At 35.2% G+C, this 15682-nt stretch overlaps 1 protein-coding gene across 3 annotated transcripts in view; it reads right to left on the reverse strand.

Annotated features, from left to right (window-relative positions):
• The window catches only part of CACNA2D1 (calcium voltage-gated channel auxiliary subunit alpha2delta 1), a 366353-nt gene that overhangs the window by 22173 nt on the left and 328498 nt on the right, over nt 1–15682 (reverse strand). Inside the window, exons 21-31 of one of the 3 annotated variants that reach the window (XM_077179149.1) lie at nt 11992–12053; nt 10210–10286; nt 8971–8985; nt 8202–8262; nt 6451–6548; nt 4437–4521; nt 4163–4225; nt 3080–3183; nt 1747–1833; nt 1331–1398; nt 3–41 (exon numbers count right to left, since the gene is read on the reverse strand). In XM_077179149.1, the coding sequence (XP_077035264.1) occupies nt 3–41; nt 1331–1398; nt 1747–1833; nt 3080–3183; nt 4163–4225; nt 4437–4521; nt 6451–6548; nt 8202–8262; nt 8971–8985; nt 10210–10286; nt 11992–12053 (759 nt within the window). Of the gene's footprint in view, nt 1–2; nt 42–1330; nt 1399–1746; nt 1834–3079; nt 3184–4162; nt 4226–4436; nt 4522–6450; nt 6549–8201; nt 8263–8970; nt 8986–9097; nt 9130–10209; nt 10287–11991; nt 12054–15682 lie in introns of those variants that run through there. The other 2 variants (XM_054631736.2, XM_077179150.1) reach the window with 2 other exon arrangements.

The following is a 15682-nucleotide window of genomic DNA, read 5'->3' on the forward strand; positions in this document are numbered from 1 at the left end:
ACCATGCTATTTCTTTCACAGCCACAGATTTCACTGTTGCACTAAAAAACAGAAGTATGGTAATTTTCATAAAAATGTTACAAAATAAACTGTATTTTGAAGTTATATTAATCATTCAAGACAAGAAAAATTATTCTATTTTCAATATCTGTATGTAAACTTCAATTTTGAGTGCGTTTCATTTATCAGAAATATCTCTCTTAACAACCTGTATTCTGTAATTACCAATAGCACAATCTTGACTGCCTTTCTCAAAGACTCTGATACCCTTTAACAGTGTGCTCAACATACATAAATAGTTTCTAGTACTTGTCAGGATATCAGTGATGTGAGCATAAAGAAAACCAGAAAGAATAGGAGCGTTCCCATGTGTTTGGAGTTTGGAAGGAAAGCCCTCAAAAGTATCTTTTCTGACCATGAAAAGCTTCAAAGCATGGGAATCCTGTGTGGTAAAGGAAGCCCATCAACCCAGCTGGCTTTTATGGCTCTGATTCCTAACATGTTTTTTCATGCTCTTGCAGTATGTGTACACATACACACACAACTGTGTCCTTGCCTTATGTCCTCAGCAAAACAACGCCCAGGTGATGCTGCAGTCATCAGCGTTCTTTCTGAAATATTCGTCCATCTTTCCATCTTTCACTTTTGTATTTTTGTTCCCAACTGTTCTGACTCTTAGGCAATGCATTTGCCTCCCCATTGAACTACAGCTCCAATACCCAACCAGCCAAACTCTCTTTTTGATTCCCTGAGCATACAAGCAACATTGCTTCACCCAGTAAGAAGCATAAGTTCTTTAAGTTTCTTCATTTTGTGCCTTTACTTCCACAGTTCACTATAAATTCCACATTTTCTTTTCATTTAACCTTTCCTCCTTCCCATTTACACCTCAGATGTACTATACATTAGATGCATGGAATGAAATGGTTAAGCACATATTTCATTGAGTTCTGCTAAAATGCTGTGATGTTGGATGCAATATAAATCCTTACTGTTCACTGCTTACTCATCCTGGATATTAAATAAGAAAAGATTCACCAATTGTTTTGCAGATTTTATTCACTGCTACTGCATAGTCTTCCTACTAGCTAGAATATGTAATTTTTTCTTTGTCCCTATCCATGTCTTATAATTATCAAAGCAAGACACGTACAAAATATGGCCTATTTCAACATAGATTTATTTTGTGCATTTGGATGATTTAAATACCACAACTACTTGGCAACTATGCATCAGTGTGACTCTGTCACAAAGAGACAGTAAACCTATTTGCATCTGAAGCTTTGAGAAATGCAAATAAAGTTCAAAAAAGACTTGGTCAATTGCTTACCAGGCTCTTGATTGTGGTTTTTGTGAAATTTCCCATCCAGCTGGTTGCATCAATTTTTATTCCAACAACTAAGAAGAAATACATGAAAGTTTTTTTTAGTAAAATGAAGGAAAAAAAGGTAACTGTATAATCCTAAAAAAGGGGGGAAATTATAAAGACATCTAAATCACTGAACTGGAGAAGGATAAATTACGATTTCTGTTGCTTGATCACCAACATTGTTCATGAGACTAATAAATTAAACACTCTTACTCAAATGCAAACAGATTTCCACTAGAAAGAGTAAAACTGTCTCAGAGAAAATAATGTTATTATAGAGTGAAGTTGCTTTGAAATCTCAATTAAATTTCCAATTTGCTGTTGAGCAACAACCAAATAAATAAAGTAATTCAAGTTTCAGTACCACTTTATCTTACCTGCTGGCTTCAGAAGTTTCCCATCAACTTGTATTTCCACAGCCTTGCTTACCATAATACCTGATTCATAGCTATTGGCACCACTTTCTGACAGTACAGAAGAGGAGAAAAAAAGAACAAACAGAAAAAGAAGTTAGGGTGACATGAAAGCCTTTTCCTCTGAAACTTAAATCTATTATTATTCAAATACCAGACTGATTTTAAAAAATCCTTTTCCAAAAGCACTGACCCAGGTGCATTTATCACCTGTGACAGCTTAGATCACTAACACTGGCATGACTAAGAAATATTTGTGTTTACTTTTTTTCTTCGTGTTCTTTTTTACTGCTTCATAAACTTACTACAGCCTTTTCTTCTGCAAAGAGAACCATGAGTACTTGTACACACATGAGCAGCTCTGTTAAAACCAGGATCAGAACCAAAGATTTTATCCTGATGTTGTCTGTGTATTTTTCAATGCAGAGCATACTGACTCCACTCACTAATGTACAATTTCTGCTCTGACTGACTTGAAACTGTTTTCAACACTGCTCAATTTGAAAAAGCAAGTTAAAAGTAGATTCCCTGGAGCTGTTTGAGGAGCAGCAAAGGCTTCAGGGAATTTTATTAATTAACATCTTTACATTTTACTGAGAAAAAAATGCAATAAATAATTAAGAAATAAAAGTAATGAAGGATCCCATATGTTTAAGAGAGGAGTAAGTGATTTGTGGTAGCATCTATTTTTTGTCAAACTTGAGAAGGTTAATGTTGCTCACATCAATAAGGAACACTTGCTATTGTGCTTATATCAGTTTTAAAAGTCACAATATCTCAGACCAATTGGTTTTGGTGAATAAGTGCAATTCTAAATAGAATTCAAAAGCAAAGTTTAAACTAAGCAGTGGTGCAGTGGATGGAGTTATGGGCCCTGGCCCTTTATGCCTGGTCCCCCAAGTCAGTGCTGGGGGTGCTGAGATACAGAACTCAGCTCTGTTAAGACTTTAGGTAATGTTACTGTCTATGAGTGCAATTTTATTTCACTTTCTGTTAAAATAATTCTGCCAAAGTATCTCTGTGAAGCAGTGTTTCAATACACTGAATGAACATCAGAACTCTGTGTGTTTTCACTTAGGTTAATTCTGAGCACACAGGGCCACCAGAGTACTTGCCAAATTATGATGACCAAGTTTAGTGCCTCCTAGCTTTTCCTTCATAATGGATATTATCCCAAGACTTCCTTCCTTATGAAGTGTCATGCTTGAATCTTTTGTCAGTGACCTCATCTGGTATGGGGAACTTCCACTTATATTGAACTAGCTAACTCTGACATTTCTAAACCGTGATGACTTACTGTTGTAGTAGGGAGCTGTGAAAATATAGTTGTCATTATCTAAACTCCTCTTATAGAAGCTGACTTCATAAGTTTCAGCATTTTCCAACCAGTCTTCTCCTGCCCTAAATTAAAAAAATACAGATCAAAAAACCACAGTTTAGAGTCTCATTAAATCTGTGCTGTGGGTTGTTTTCTTCAATATTTCACAGTTGGAAAACATGAGATTCATTCTTATAGTCCTCAGGATCTGTCAGTTTTCACTGGTTAAAAGACAGGTGTAATCATTAGGAAAACCCCAAACAAACAAACTTTGGAGAAAAAAGGAATTAATATTCTTGGAAAACCAATAATTTAGTCTCATCACTTTTAGATTTGTTGTGACAAATACCACTGCAACACTACTTACAACAAAATCTAAAGGAACCTTTACAGCACATACCTACTTTGAGCTTAATCCTAAAAGATTTAATATAATGAATAATCCCAAAATAGCAAACAAACTCACTTGGGAAGTAAAACTCATTGCCATTTTCACATTTTGGGGAAACACAGAATAACCTAAGAAAATAGATACATTTGCCATTTCCCAGTAGATCTGTACTGGTGCCCTCACTATTCCCAGTCACTCGTGGGAGTGTGTCTAGTTTATTGCATATGCAATTTCACATTCCCTTTTTGTCCTCTGTTAATGATACATTTTTTCTCTCTTGAAGTCCCTGGACCTTTAGGTCTGATCTAAAAAAAAAAATATCACCCACTACTTTCCAGTATTTGCAGCCTGCCAAACAACTGAGTGCTTGGGGGTAATTAGGGATTAGCATGGCCCCACTGCTACTACAAAGGCATTGCTGTTACTGCTACTCTACTCTGATTGGAAACTTGGATTACAAGGGCCTGTCATGAAAATAATGGGACAGGTTAGATTCAAGCAGTGACACAGGTAAAATAAAAGAAAAACAAGGCATTCCATTAATTTCATAGCTATGAGTACAAATTAGACCCTAGGAGGCTGTAGCTTTTCATTCAATAAAGCCACTCTTTAACAGTCCAGCCTTTCAGGCTTCAAAATACCATATGATACTACTTTGTAATAATTCTTACCTTTTAGGGAACACTCTAGTAATTCCACCATCTGTAACAACAAATTGTGCAACAACTCCATCGCTGTAAATAAAAATAAGATTTAAAATGAAAACTGACTGGAATTCTCACAAATTTCTATGTCAAGGGTTGCCATTAAAGTGCATAACTGTGAATAAATACCTGTTCTCTGTAACACTACCTGCATATCTGTATATTCACACAGATGTATAAGATTTTGTTTCCAAACTCTGAAATGCATTAAAAACCCATAGTCAATAAAAAGAATACTTACAGCGACAGTTTACTCCAATAATTTTGGGCAAGTTCATTTGTAAATCCTGCATCCAGCAAAACTCTAATGACCATGTCAGTATTACCTATCAAAAGAGTTAAAATGTAAGTCATCTGAAACCATATGAGATGGAGTTTCAATAAAAGCCTAAATCAAAATTCTGAGTTATCAAGATTCTCCAGCCACAAAAATTGTGGCTGTTAATATTTGACATTGTGCCTAACTTCAAATGATGTCAGGTAGAGTTAGATAGATGCTCTCACACTGTTGAGTTCAGTTAAACATTTTCTTTGTATCCTAAAAATGTGTCTTTGTGTCTCAGGAATAAGGAAGGTGATAAGGGCCACAGCTTTGTAAAGCCCCTAAAACTGCAAATTAACCTATTTTAAAAGCATGTGTTCATTAAAACACTTTTTGTCTCAGTTGATGCAAGGAAAAAACAATTCCTAATGACATTCAACTACATTTTAAATATATTTAGATCAATCAATTCCCAGGCTCTCAAATAAAATACATTTGTGATCTGAAAATGGATACAGGGAAATAAACTCATTTTGAATCAGTAGCTTATACAGAGATGCCATGCTTAAATTTCTTTTAAAGGATAGTTTGAAGTCAGTGCTTCTCAACCATCTTTTTCAGTACACTTTAGCAGAGTTACTGAAGATTATTTCAAGGTGGGAATTTTATTGTTATTTCTTTTGAAAAGCATTTTAAGCTGAGATAATTTCTATGGCCACTCAGTCCTTTAACTCTGTTAACACTTTTTATTTATTAAGGAGACTATTTTTAAAGTAACCTAATTATTAGGAAAAAAATGAAGGAAAAAAAATTGTTGCATATTCCAAACTGAAATACAGCAATAGGTGGATAAAATTTTGGAATAATTACTTACTAAGCACGACTGTATACTATAAAATCACTAAATGTGTCCTCAATATTTGCTTAAATATTACACAAGGATTTTTATTTCTTATTAAATTTTATTAAATTCTCATTAATCATTTTAATTTCTGGAGGTGAATGTTTTCATTTCCAAGACTGAGTCAAGGTATTCAAATAAAATTTCAGGCAGTCAGCAATGTGTCAATGACTAAGATAATTCTATTAAAACAACAGCAAACACCCATACAAGCGCACAAAAATATCCTTTTGTGAGAAGATATCATATCTAAGTGGACATTCCTTCAGTTACATGGTCTAGCACAGAGATTCTTTCTGAATTGATCAGTTATCCCTGACAACAACATGTCAAAAAGACTTCAGGAAAACAAGAAAAAAAAAAAGTTATTCCAAGTATTTATAAATTATCAATAATGATAAACAGATGTGTATGTACCAAACTAAATCCAAACACTGATATTTTCTGGAGAACAAGGCATTAGCACCTTACTGATGGTAATAACTTCATTTATTCTAAACAGAGGTTAAGGCCCAATCTCAAAATATTAATTAATCCCTTCTCAAAGGCCAGTGCTCACCACTGCAGCAGTTACATGGATTTGTGGTCTTAAGCTATTCAAGCCCAAGTGAGATCTCTTTAACCAATTTGTGAACCAGCAAAATAACTTCCTTATCTTTTATTCTGGTTATTGGGTATTTCAGTCTTGGACTTATTTTATTTGCTTTTTTTGGAATAATATGACAAGAAAGCAGGTTGAAGATTTCATTACAATATTTTGAGTCTGTTTGAGACTTTGGCTGCTACACTCAAGCAAGAAAATATAAACTCAAAAACATTTGAGTGTATTTAAATGAACCAGTATTGTTTGATGCTTCGGCAAGATGCTGAGAGGAATTATGGAAAACACAGGATTCATAATGCCCTACAAACTTTCTTAAATAATGCCAGAACTTGGAAGCTAATTTTACACTCTCTACCTTGGATAGAAAATCCCAGCACTAGATAATTCCTACTGAAAAAAACAAACCCACAACATTTGAGCATGAACTCTCATCCACGGGGAGGTATTTTCCTATGGAAATATTTCAGTGAGGTGAGAAGTGTACTTACATGATGAACTGGTTGGAGTATTTCTGTCAATAAATTCATTGAAATTTAATAGAAATTCAGTGTTGTTTTCTGATTTTTTAACATCGTTACAGTATTCTCTGAAAAACAACAAAACATCAGATTTCTCGTATTTTTTCCTTGTGCTACTAAAGCAGAACATTTAAAAGTCCAAGCAGGCTTGCACAAGGATTATGAAGTAGCTGGTACTGCTGTGTCAGTTGGCTGCCATGATCAGTATTTATTGATTACCATATCAATTATTCAGACATCTGCAGGAAATAAAGTGTTCAAACACCTGCCTGAGCTTTCATCAAGATTTGGATTGTAGGAAAACTGTATGCATGAAATAGGGAATAGATTCCCAGAAAAAAAAAACTGAGGAGTAGAGTAGGACATATTGGGACATCATTGTCTGTACACTTAAAATATGCCCAGTGAATTTAAATTGCTTCTGGATTAACCTGCACTGGAAAGAACCTGGATTGCTGGTGAAGCACAGACACACTATGCTCAACTCAGGCCACATTTATAGGTTAAGGCCCTATCCTCTGAGAAGTTTTAAATGCAATTTTATTAGGGTACAAACCACATGAACATATAAACACTCTTTGTTTTGAGTGTCCCGTCCCTTGTATAATGAAATAAAACAATATCATTGGGCAATTCACTGAATGCAGGCAAGCAATACAGAAGTCACTGGCATTTTGGAGGCAAATATTATAGATGAATGGCATTAAACAACTTTAATTAAAATGTAAAGTGTGTTTAGCAGTAAAGCAGGGGGCTCTCTTTTTAAAGTGAGCTTTTATATGAATTCAGGTTTACACACAGAAGAAGTGTGTTCAAGTATTTCATATGACCAAGATATCTTATTAACCTTTATTTACCTTACCATAAGCCAGAGACACACAGGCAGAATTTACCTTACTATACCAATATTCACATTTAAGCAGAGCTACATATCAAATAGACTTTGTTCTGTAGGACAGTAGGGACTTGCTGGAAGCTGCAATTGGTACAATTAATTCTCAATAAATTCAGTCTTTCAGAAAAATTAAATTGAAGAGCTAATTTAGGATACATTTTAAGACAGAAGACTTCACATAAATGAATCTATTAATTGAAATCGATCTATTAATTGAAATTTAAATGTCTACAGAAATTTATCAGATAAAAAAGAATGCAACAATTCTCAATTATCTTAACTGTACAGCATTTCCTTTCTTTATCATAACTATCTTTTAGAGGAACTCAATTTTTAGGAAGTCTTTATCATATCAGGTTTTCCTTGCAAACATAATTTTAAGAGGGAAATTAGAACTGCAGAATTTCACATTAAAAAACCAAAACCTCAGGAAACTAATGAATTTAATAAATTTTCATTGACTTAATAGTTTTTTGGTTCAATTAATTGAAAATTGACTAATACTTAAAAATTAGAGAGCTTTGAAACCCTTTGTCTTGAAGTGGTCAGCATTATGAAACCTATTTTAAAAATAGTTGTAAAATCTTAGAAGTCAGAACCACAAGAAATGTGAAAAAGTTTTCCATTAAAATATCAATATCAGTTTTTGCAGTTTTCTGACTAATATGAGCAGAAATCAGAGCCTGAAGATGCTGTTTACATTCCAGCATGAAAAAAGATTGATAATTTTTTACCAAATGAAGCTTTATTGGTCAAATCAGTATTCTCCATGTGCCAATAATCAGATCAGATGCAGAAATAACACATTACTGGGAAATCCACCAACCTGGGTGCTAAAAATGTATAGCCAGATTCATCAAAATGATCAAGCTTCAGGGTTTCTGTAACTAAAGAGATGAAAAGTAAACACCAAGTAAGTAAACTGCAATTTTTGCCATTGTTTCTCTTATCAAACTATTTGGCTAACTTTTGCATGCATCCATGAATTTTGAAAGAAATGTTTTAGACACTTTCTCCCTAATGAATTCTAGGCTTCTCAGTATTTCACAGCATAGAAGAAATTACTTGATTATTATATACAATGTACAACTGGAAACAGTAAGGTAATATCTAACAATTTATTTAGGACATTTAATTAACATAGCAACATGAGATATTTTCAAATATCAAACAAATATCAAAAAATTGAAACGTTTTCACTAGAAGTAAACTCTGATACAAATAAATGATGCTGAATTTTTAGAACATGAAGAAAAATACTGCTAATATTTTCTGCAATGAAGTGTAAAAATCTCAATTGTAGTAGCATCACTGTAAATCCTACTAAAAATAATGGCTTTAATAGATGATATCACTGAACACTGATGGGACCAGACAAAGAAGAATTAGAGATCAACAACATATTAAAATGTGCATGAAAACAGAAAAATACTTCACTTTTGTTTTGCCCTTTCTATTGCTATGGTATCCAATGATCATGAAGAGAATCCTGAGACGAGGAATACAGAGGAGAATATCCAGTAGGAATAGAAATATAAGTGAAAAATGTCAACTGCAGTAAACAGAAGGAAATTGAGCAACAAGAATATACTTGCCCTTTTTGGATGTCACTATCCATCAGAAAGAGAAAGCAGGGAAACAGAAAAAAACAGGGTAAAGCACAAGGGGTCACAAACCAATATTTTATTCAAACAGCCCCTTGAATAAAAATATTGCACATAGATTCAAAGGTTCAATTTACATACAGCTGTAGTCTGGAAAAAAAAAGACAAACATCTCTGAAGACTGAAGAATAGGTTCTTAGTTATTTCTCAGTACCTTCTATACACTGTGGCTATTTCAAGGGTCTGTTTTGCAGGTTTTATTGATACAAGTGCAAAAGCAGATGATCTAATTCATCAAGAGAATCACACTCTCTGCTTAAAAATTTAAAGTACTTCATATTGGAAAAAGTTACAAAATAAATCACTGATTATTAAAAGTTGCTCTATTCTTCTTCATATGTGGGAGCTATGGTAGAAGAGAGTGATGTAGTGCTAACCAAGTTTTCTCCAAACTGACAATATCTATGCCTCTCTGAGGTTTTTTTGTGTTTTTCAAACTTTCTATTTAACTACATACTTTTTCTAAATTTATCATAACACCTGGAAAAAGTTAAAAGGCTGTGATTGGTTCTATTTTGTGTATACCTAGACTACAGTTAAGCTACTCCTAACAAAAAAAAAAACCCAAAAAACCCTTTGAATACTGACAAGCATAATTTTCAGCTATCACTTCAGAATCTGTAAATGGTTTGAAATCAGTCTAATATAAAACTACAATGCAAACATCCACTAAAACTAATTGTAAAATAAATAAAACCTCACTGCAACCCAAACCAAACAGGGATTTCACATCATTCTAGCAGAGATAATTTGCTAAATACTATCCTGTAACTAAAATACAAAAAAAAAAAGGTGTACTCTTACAGTCTATATCACTGTATTTTGCTAAGAAAATTTAAAAAAAATTAAAAAAAATTATCCAGACCCTTTTTTTATCCAGACCCTTAAAATGACAGCAATAGAGGATACACAAAGCAATGATTCTATAGGCACAGAGCAAGGGGTAGGGGTTGTCAGTGGAACTGACATGTTCTGCACATATTCTATTTTTATAGAATATTTCTTGCACCTCAGAGGTTACAACAGGTTAGAATCATTGCTGAAGATTTTGGGTACATCATGGCAACATCACCGAATTCCACAAAATTTATAAATTTCAAACATTGCTTTTTAAGTGAATCTGAGACTTGGCAATACCAGACAAAACCAGGGAATCTTTACAGTACTTACATCTGGCTAGAATTATAGGTTCATCTATTTTGGCTTTAATATAATAAAAGCTGTATGATGGTAACACCAGTGCCAAACTGCAACAGAAATGAGACAAGTAAAGCAATTATGTTATTTGCAGCAGTTTTCTAGTTTCAGCTTCTTTGTGTTTTGAAAGTAATTAACAATTTTGTAATTTGGACTGTCATGAGATGAGGCACACACACTGTGAAATACCAGCTTCACACTCAGGAATAGACACAAGTACATTCATGCCAGTCCTGATCGTCCCTGAGTTTATTTTCATTCTTATTTACATTTTTAAACACAAATGTTGTGTTGTGTTTCGTTCTTATTTACATTTTTAAACACAAATGTATCTGCACTTTTTAGCAGATAAACAAGGAATTTCCAAATAACTGCAAAAAAAAAAAAAAGATTTTTGGATCTTCCTCTGACAGACTTAACATTCCCAATATAACATGTCATTGTAATCACTGAATGCAAAAATATCACCTAGGACTGTACTGATTTACACACATCATATAACCAGAGACTCTCACTAATAAAACAACCAACAATATTCTCCAGGAAATGCATCTGGCAATACTTGCATTAACATCCATTGCATTCAGGATCAAAAAATATTTTCTTTACTCATGTAGTCACCACCAATAATTATTGAACATAGTTGTACAATAATATTTTAAGATTTTCAGAACATTTGCAAAGTTTTCTTTTATATTAAACTTATTTTTGTTAAAAATGTAGGAATTATTTTTGCAGCTATATTCTACACATGTGTAGAAGAGTTCAGTTCTACAAATGCAAGTAAAGGACAGGAGATATGAGTAATCATTAAATAAGTAAGTATCATCAACTCCCAAGTAACATCCTTGATTTTTACACTTGGATTACATCCATGCAGAACTGCAACAGTTCCTAATGAAGAGCTGCAGAAATTACCATTAAAAATCTTGCACAGTTGACCCATAAATGAGCTGACCTTTAGTGACACATTTGCAATTTATACAGAATATAAGTGAGATTGCTGAATATTTAGTGATAGCCTTCTACCAATTCTCCTCTAGGGAAATCAGTGGCAGTGTACCTGTCATTAACAGTTAATGCTAGCAGAAATTGCTAATTAAAATCTATAATTTTATGTTTAATAAGTTTTCTGCAAGGATACTCTGAGGATTTATTGCTATATCTCATGCCAGGAAGCTCAGGCAGAATTAAGAAGTCATGTAAATTTAATGTATTTCTCTAGTGATTGCTAGATGGCAGTCTGATAAAAATTTCCTTTTCTTACAGAGTATAGAGGCAGTTCAACAGAAAAATGGGATAGTGAATAGAAGATCCTACGTTTATGTTCTGTTGTTAAAATGGGTTTGTTTGGTTTAACACCCAAATTAATGTTTCCATTCTCAGTGACTGTACACCTGGGCAGAAGACAACAGGAATTGGAATCCAGCTTGTCTGAGGATTACTGTAATTCACCATAGCAAAAATAGCATTTTGGTCAAAATTTGACTCAATATTTATACCCCTTAGTTTTGAACTAGAGTAGTTTAACTTTCCTGAGACTTGGAAAACCTTTTCTTGTTTTGGGTAATGTTAAGGAATATTTCAACATTCCTTCTAATGTTACAATGTTGTGTGCTTAAAAGAATTTGAAATAATATACACACCAGTGTCACCTTAGCCAGTATAAAAGATGTAATGCTAAAAATATTAACCAAAATTAACCAGAAGGACACTTAAATAAACAAAGGAAGTCAGTGGGCAGAAATGAGTTACCTGTAATCAGTGCCATTCACAGCAGTCCATGTATATGTTCTGTTTCCTTTATCAATATACCTCTACAAAGAGATATTGGTGAAAAATGGAATTATTAAAGTAGGGAGCTTCAATAATTGTGACCTTTCTTTGAGAAATACTCTGTAAAATCAAGTACAAATCTTTTGTGTTTCTATTTATTATTTTGCTAAAATAATGGGTTGAGCTGCAACTCTTTTCCTTAAATATACTCCAAACTTACGTTTTGCAAAATAATCAACCATATAATTTTTATTGAACATGAGCAAACTTAAATTTAAATAAAATCAGAGAAACCTGACCTGTAATTTTCACATTAGCCAGACCTATACAAACCATTATCTGTGTGATTCAAATTTGATAGAAAATGTTTTCTCTTTTATGGATCATTTTGCACTTAAACTATGAAAAGATTAAAAAAAAAAACAAAACCTCAGTTATAAAAAGACTTTGTAGGTAGGTCTTTAAAAACAAAAACACCCAGAGCCAATCCTTTCAGGTCACAGCACCACTGCCTTAATGCATTTAAATTTGAATCATAACTACAGGCACAGTCTGGTAATTCTGACTGTATAGACACCCCCTGCTAAACTTAGCATGTGTTTCTAATCTAATTAGAAAGGTCCTGAATTTGGGAAAAAATGTAACATTGAAATAAATGTTTATTTTTAAAAAACTTAATACATTAGGATAATCTTTACCATTTGTTTTCTTGTGGTCTGAAAAATAGCATGATAGGCACAGCCCCACAGTTCCCCATAGATTTAATCATGGATCCACCTGGCTGACATTGCTTTGCTCAGTTTTCCACTTTGAAAGCTGTAAGATTATGCCAGCTGCAACATATTATTACTTTAGCAATCAAATTTTTGTAAGTATGCCAGCAGTGAAGACTGTACAGCTGTTGCACTGCAACACTGCAAACATTGGTGAAAGGTACCACAGGTACACCTCCAGGTTCTTTCTTTCCCTATGGCAAAAGGATATTGAGAAAAATGACCATTTGGAAAAGAGGTGACTTGTATGACATTAATAAATTCAGACCTTCTCATTACCTGGCTGCTGCTTTTCAGTAAAGCATGACAGGAAAATAATGTAATAGTCATTTTTGAAAGACAATGAAAAAAAGATGAAAGAAAATGAAAAAAAAAAAGAAAAGAAAATCAGAAAGAAGATGCATATAACAGTGTCTTGTACTCTGATACACTTTACATTTAAGGTAAAAAGATGGTTGAAGAGATTCCTATTGAAGCCTATTTACACTGAATGTGTACTTCGGGCTAAAATCAGCCACCTGAACCCAGTGCTGGCAGTGCCTCCAAATCTGGCACAGTGTCATGGGTACCCCCACAGGAAAAAAACAGTGCCCAAGGTGGGAGGGGAGGGAAGAGAAGAACGGGGCTGTAATTAAATCCTGTTGCCACCAGCATTGCCACAGTGCTTGAGAGCAAATTGGCTGAGAGCTCCCTCCAAAGCAAACCCAGCAGGTAACACATCCTCACACCTCAGCTCCCATTTACCTTTGCCAACTTCCTCAGTGGGCACTCTGAGCCCATCCCATCCCCTTGATCACTGCCAAGGAACTCACACATGGTATTGCAGCTTTTGTGACCCTTCAGTTTTCACTACTGCCCACCCCTGCTGCCAAATGTGGCAATGCTTTTGTTCCTATGGCATCTTCTCTGTTACTTGGAAAGCCCCGGAGGCCTTGGGAGACTCCAGAGCACCCCACCCACATTTGCTACAAGTCCAGTCTCTATGCTGTAGTATGAAGTCATCTCCCAAGACACTGCTGGGGCCAGCTGCAACACAAAAGGAGAGCGATGCAAACTTAAACCAAAAAAGCAAAACAAAAAGAACATAAATTTTAAGCCCGAAGACTGCAACTGTCAGTTCAGAGCAACCGACCACATCAGCCCATTTTATAAGAAAATATATGAAGCTATCAAGTGCTAAGTGATGCATGGCTCATGCGTGGCCCGTGGTTTAAAGCAGCTTTTTTCTGGTTCTAGCAGCCTGGAGCTGGGAGCTGCAATGGCTGGAAGCAGTCATCATAGCCAGCCAGCTCTGGCTGCTCCTTTCTTCTCTCAGAGAGGTCTGGGTAGAGAAAGAAATCTTGGGCCATGGTGAAAGGGAAGGTGAGGATAATTAATTTCATTGGCATTGAGACATCCGGGATCAAAGGCTTGGGACATTTTATTCCAACACAGATTGTGGTCTGGGCTGTGTGTAACTGGCACATTCTCATGCACCCAGGGATGTTACATCCTCCCTCCTGCCCAGATACTGTAACTGACTTCAGCATTTGCAAGACTTCCCTCCCTCTTTCTTTGGGCAAAGAGTTGCAGGACCAACTGTTTCAGGTCTTTTGTAGAACAGAGCCTGAGAATTGTTCAAACAGCCTGAAATCTCTTCAAAATGTTTGCCATTAATGCAATTTCTTGTACAACCATAATTGTATTACTGTATTTTTTGTGACCTTCTAACCCTTCCTCTTCCAACCACCTACACAGAGCCTTTTTCACCCACAGATCTGGAAAGGCACTCCTGAAACAAAACAGCATAAGTCTGAAAATGTCCCAGCATGGAGTCTCTTCCTTCAGTAGCAGTTTATCCTCAGCTCAGATGCCAGCAGGACTCTCTGACAGTGGCTCAGGAACCACCCAGTTTCCCTTAAGGGAACAGACTGGTGCCATCCTAAACATCCTAAACAGCATGGGCTCCTGACACAGGTGAGGGGCAGAGCTGGCATCCACTGGGGCACAGCCTCTCTGCCCCAGAAAACACCTATCTGTGCACCATTCTCCAACACTGCAACCCTTCAGGAAAAAACACAAATGTTTCACAGGGCAGGATTTACCCAGAGATTGTAAAGCAGTATTGTAAAGCTTGGTTTTAGCATTTTACTGTAATAAGCATAAAACATTAAAGGAGGCAAGGGCACTGCAAGGGCACAGGTCTCTAGAAGAATATGGGAAGAGGGGAAAGTCAGTATGAATTAACTGCAAGCAATTCTTCTAATTATTGTTATGGTGAGTTTGTATCTATGGGTTGCGCAGTGTCTGCTAAGTCATCAAATTAAATATCTTCAAACTGACTTATGGTCAGAGCAAAAGAGTTCCAAAAAGCCATTGTGGAGCTGTAACTGTGGGGCACACTCTGGCCAGAGCTGCTCCTTCAGCACACCAGTCATGATTTCTTCTCACTGAGGTCCCCATGAAGCAGAGCACCCATGTAATGACCCATATCAAATCTGAGTATTTCCTATTGCTAGAAAACGTCTGCTTATTAGAGAAAACAGTAGCAATGTTTTTCAGGAATAAGTATTTTGGACAAGAAAATAAAGAACTCAACAAGCTGTTCAGAAAGTACATGATATAACTGTAAGATGAATTTTCTTATCCCAAAGAGTCTTCATTTATGGCATAAAAATATTACTTTATTATTTTTTCTCACAACTTTCTTCCCATTCAACCGCAATATAAACTACCAAACCCATCCTCACACATCTCTGCAAGCAAATTAAGCACTTTGTTTTGGAATTCATGCACAGAAGTAGGCTGGGTCCATTTCCTGTTGAACAGAGTGTAAGACCTCATCAACAACTGCCTGATTAATGATGCACCAAAGAAACCAAGAAACAAAACAATTCTTTTTTTCCTGAGTACATTTT

This window comes from Agelaius phoeniceus, chromosome 5, assembly GCF_051311805.1.
Source record: "Agelaius phoeniceus isolate bAgePho1 chromosome 5, bAgePho1.hap1, whole genome shotgun sequence".
In the NCBI taxonomy this organism is placed as follows: domain Eukaryota; kingdom Metazoa; phylum Chordata; class Aves; order Passeriformes; family Icteridae; genus Agelaius; species Agelaius phoeniceus.